The following is a 4,543-nucleotide window of genomic DNA, read 5'->3' as shown; positions in this document are numbered from 1 at the left end:
TCCCCAATTTTCTATGTGGCCCCATTGATGTACGTTGTGGTGGTGAGATCGGTACGTATGTATCACAACCGAATTTTCGCATATGGGAAATACTTGGTGGATTCCCATGTACTAATTGAAGGGGAGAAATAGTATGATCTGCACTTGGTCGCAATTGAATTAAATCAGCGGCATGTATAACCGCATGACCCCAACAAGTTGTTGGTAAATTACAATTATGTAATAAAGATCTTACAATAAACTTAATTCTCTTAATAAAAGATTCAGCCAAACCATTTTGTGTGTGGACATATGGGACTGAGTGCTGAACTTCGATTCCTAATGCCATGCAATAATCATCGAAGGCGCGTGAGGAGAATTCAGCGGCATTGTCCATTCGAATTGTTTTAATTCGATGTTCTGGATAATGAGCTTTTAGTTTAATTGCTTGGCTCATTATCTTTGCGAATGCATGGTTACGTGTGGAAAGTAGACACATATTAGACCATCTTGTAGATGCGTCAATTAAGACCTAAAAATACCTAAATGGTCCAGACAATGGTTGGATAGACCAAAAATATCTCCTTCAATTCGATCAAGGAATTGGAGTGGTTCCGCTTGTATTTTAAGATAAGAAGGTCTTAAAATGAGCTTGCCTTGTGCACATACTGTGCACACAAAATCTTGAGATTTTGGGAATTTTGCTTTATTAAGATTATGACCAACAGAATTATTAATAATTTTTCGTATCATCCCAATACCGGGGTGACCAAGGCGATCATGCCAAGTCTGGAATGTATTGACATTCTGAAAAGTTATTTTATACGCAACATGGGCTACATGTTTTATGTATGTATAGTACAATCCGGACGATAAAGAAGGAATTTTTCCAAGAATTTGATTGACATATGCGTTACTTTTTGTAAATAGGAGAAATTACTCATTGTTGTCATCGTGGGTTTCAATATGAATCCCATTTTGACGGATATCCCTATAGCTTATTAGAGTACGTGTTGAATCGGGATACAATAAAGTGTTCTCGAATATTACATGTGTACCCATAGGAAGTGTGATGATGGCACGTCCAGAGCCAACAATTAATGTATCGCGTCCAGCGATTGTCAAAATATTCCCTTCTGTTTTACTAAGGATTTGAAAATATTTTGCTTCCCTAAGTATAGTGTTTGTGGTAGCGCTTTCCACAAGACAAAGTTCTTCGGCCATTTTGGATTGACTCCCGTAGAAAACTATATATGGAAAAAAGGAAGAATTTAATATAAATTTTAATGGATATATAGAATACATACAAATTTATTTATGTATTAAATTGATAATACAACATCATAATTTACAATACATATGTCAAATATGTGGGTACCAAAGTGCTGATACAATAATTTAATATTACAATATAGATGACAACGGTCACTATAATTTATTTACAACAATACTTAGGAACGTAAATATGATGATATCTATTTCGGAGGTAGGTGAAATAGTTTAGGTCTCCAAACATATCATTAGAAGTAAATTCAATGATCATGTTCTCCGTGTTCATTAGGTCCTGAGACGTTTGGATTATCGGGTAGTTGCTTGGCTCCTTCTTGATATCATGCGAACAACCGGCTTCCTTGGAATTGTCGGATTGGAAATTGAAGTGTGATTCAAATCTTAGTCCTTGATGAGCAGGTCGCTTGCGAGAGGGAGCATGTTCCAGGCCCGGAACTTCCGGCCTACCTCCAGGAGGGCAGAACTTCCACCCTACGTCCGGCTTACCTTCGTGATGCTACTGGAATTAATTTGTGTTTGGCGGAGGTTGAACCGGAACAAGGGTGGACTTCCGGGGTATGACCGGAACTTCCTCCCCTGGCAGAATTAGTGCATAACGGTTAAAGGAGTCTCCAATTAAGTTGTGGAGACGTGCCCTTCTCCTCGGATTAAGAGGCCAACGTCGAGATAGCCAAGAAAGTAGAGTTACATTTCAGTGGAACAAAACAAGAGTAATTTAGGTTGACATTACCATGTACTCTAGCTTCAAGCCAGCGGCAACAAGTGGAAAATCTGCTGCGGACGAAAGAAGCGGAGAAACCTACCAACCTCTAATCAGAAAAACGGAGAACAGTGAAAAAAGAAAAATTAGGACATAAACGTATCACATGATTACAGGCTACGCTGCTACATAAAGATGGAATAGCAGAACAAAAACAAATTGCGAAGAAATCAAGGAAACAGAACATGAGTTAACTAAGTTCAATCTAAGCAATCAGATCCCTGAGAAGTTAAAAGGACACAAGCATCATAGCACACAGGTTTTAACCGAACCGAAATAGGAATACAGTATTTAAACGACAGACATGAACATTGCTTACATAGTTTCAAGAGTCTCAGCAATACGAGCAATGCACATAGACAAAACTTAGTAAACACTAAAACTGCAGCCAGACATCTCAATCCCCAACACAGAACAAATCATTTCTTCTTGGCAGCCGCCTTGGTGACCTTGGCGCCGGTTGGGTCCTTCTTCTCCACACCCTTGATGACACCAACAGCAACTGTTTGTCTCATGTCACGCACAGCAAAACGACCAAGAGGAGGGTACATGGCGAAGGTCTCCACAACCATGGGCTTGGTGGGAATCATCTTCACGATACCAGCATCACCGTTCTTCAAGAACTTGGGCTCCTTCTCCAGCTCCTTACCAGATCGCCTGTCGATCTTGGTCACCAGCTCGGCAAACTTCACAGCAATGTGGGAGGTGTGGCAGTCCAGCACTGGGGCGTAGCCGTTGCCAATCTGACCAGGGTGGTTCATGATGATGACCTGGGAGGTGAAGTTGGCAGCCTCCTTGGCAGGGTCATCCTTGGAGTTGGATGCAACAAACCCACGCTTGAGATCCTTCACAGCAACGTTCTTGACGTTGAAGCCAACATTGTCACCAGGAAGGGCCTCCTGGAGAGCCTCATGGTGCATCTCAACGGACTTGACCTCAGTGGTAAGACCAGTAGGACCGAAGGTAACAATCATACCAGGCTTGATGACACCAGTCTCAACACGGCCAACAGGCACAGTTCCAATGCCACCAATCTTGTACACGTCCTGGAGGGGAAGACGCAGGGGCTTGTCCGAGGGCCTCTTGGGCTCATTGATCTGGTCAAGTGCCTCAAGCAAGGTAGGGCCCTTGTACCAGTCAAGGTTGGTGGACCTCTCAATCATGTTGTCACCCTCAAAACCAGAGATGGGGACGAAGGGGACCTTGTCAGGGTTGTAGCCGACCTTCTTGAGGTAGGAAGAGACTTCCTTAACAATTTCATCATAACGGGCCTTCGAGTACTTGGGAGTGGTGGCATCCATCTAGAACAGATCATCAGAGCATCCCATCAGTTAAATACAGCAGGCAAAAATTAAGTACTAGCTAATGAAAAGAAGATGCATTAAAACAAGAAATAACATTTATATAGTACAAATAAACATTTGATTGTAGGATAAGAGGTACTGAGCACACAAGCAATTGCATTCTGTAGGAAAATATTATGATTCCAGGTCAGCAGCGTACACAACATAAACACCAATGCTCTAACAACACAGTAAAGTCATGAGATAAAATCAACTGACTTTTGGAAGGAAGATAAACAGTGATGTACTAACTACACAGGGAAGTGCTACTCTGAAAGCAGACAACTCATAATAAGATAAATGGTGCTCAATTTTCAAGGAAACTATAGTGCCAGTGGCCAAGTCATTCTGAAGGTTCACATCATGTAGATAGCAAAGCATTACATGGCTGAATGTTACTGAACATTTACAAAGTTATTCTGAAGTCCTTATCAACTGGATAACAACGCTTAAGCAGGGATATGAAATTTATTAGAACAATCTTAAAAAGCAACATACAGACGCATAGAGAAATTGAATATCAAATATACCTTGTTGCAGCAGCAGATCATCTGCTTCACTCCAAGAGTGAAAGCAAGGAGGGCATGCTCACGGGTCTGGCCATCCTTGGAGATACCAGCCTCAAAACCTCCAGTCGTGGAGTCAATGATAAGCACGGCACAGTCAGCCTGGGAGGTACCGGTAATCATGTTCTTGATGAAGTCACGGTGTCCAGGGGCATCAATGACGGTGCAGTAGTACTTGGTGGTCTCGAACTTCCACAAGGCAATATCGATGGTGATACCTCTCTCACGCTCAGCCTTCAGCTTGTCAAGCACCCACGCGTACTTGAATGACCTCTTGTTCATCTCGGCAGCCTCCTTCTCGAACCTCTCGATCACACGCTTGTCAATACCTCCAAGCTTGTAGATCAGGTGGCCAGTGGTGGTCGACTTGCCAGAGTCGACATGGCCAATGACCACGATGTTGATGTGAGTCTTCTCCTTACCCATGGCTGAAACTGCAGCATCGAAGTAACAGGGATTAGAAAACAGTATATCGTCACCATCAACATGTCAACAAAATTATATAAGATACAGAACTACAAATAGATGGGTAGTCAGATGGAAAAGCACAAGAACGAGTGGGACAGCAGGCACCGACTAGATCTATTGAATCTATTAATCGTTAT

General features: G+C 42.2%; 1 protein-coding gene across 1 annotated transcript; it reads right to left on the bottom strand.

Annotated features, from left to right (window-relative positions):
• Positions 1–2,201: 2,201 nt before the first annotated feature.
• LOC100844543 (elongation factor 1-alpha) lies at positions 2,202–4,399 on the bottom strand. The gene is made up of 2 exons (XM_003581641.4): positions 3,903–4,399; positions 2,202–3,330 (listed from the first exon to the last, which is right to left on the bottom strand). The coding sequence occupies exons 1-2, from the start codon at positions 4,362–4,364 to the stop codon at positions 2,449–2,451; spliced, it is 1,344 nt and encodes a 447-aa protein (XP_003581689.1). The 5' UTR covers positions 4,365–4,399; the 3' UTR covers positions 2,202–2,448.
• Between the last annotated feature and the right edge of the window lie 144 nt (positions 4,400–4,543).

This window comes from Brachypodium distachyon, unplaced genomic scaffold (assembly GCF_000005505.3).
Source record: "Brachypodium distachyon strain Bd21 unplaced genomic scaffold, Brachypodium_distachyon_v3.0 scaffold_12, whole genome shotgun sequence".
In the NCBI taxonomy this organism is placed as follows: Eukaryota; Viridiplantae; Streptophyta; class Magnoliopsida; order Poales; family Poaceae; genus Brachypodium; species Brachypodium distachyon.
This window is presented reverse-complemented; position numbering and strand designations above follow the sequence as displayed.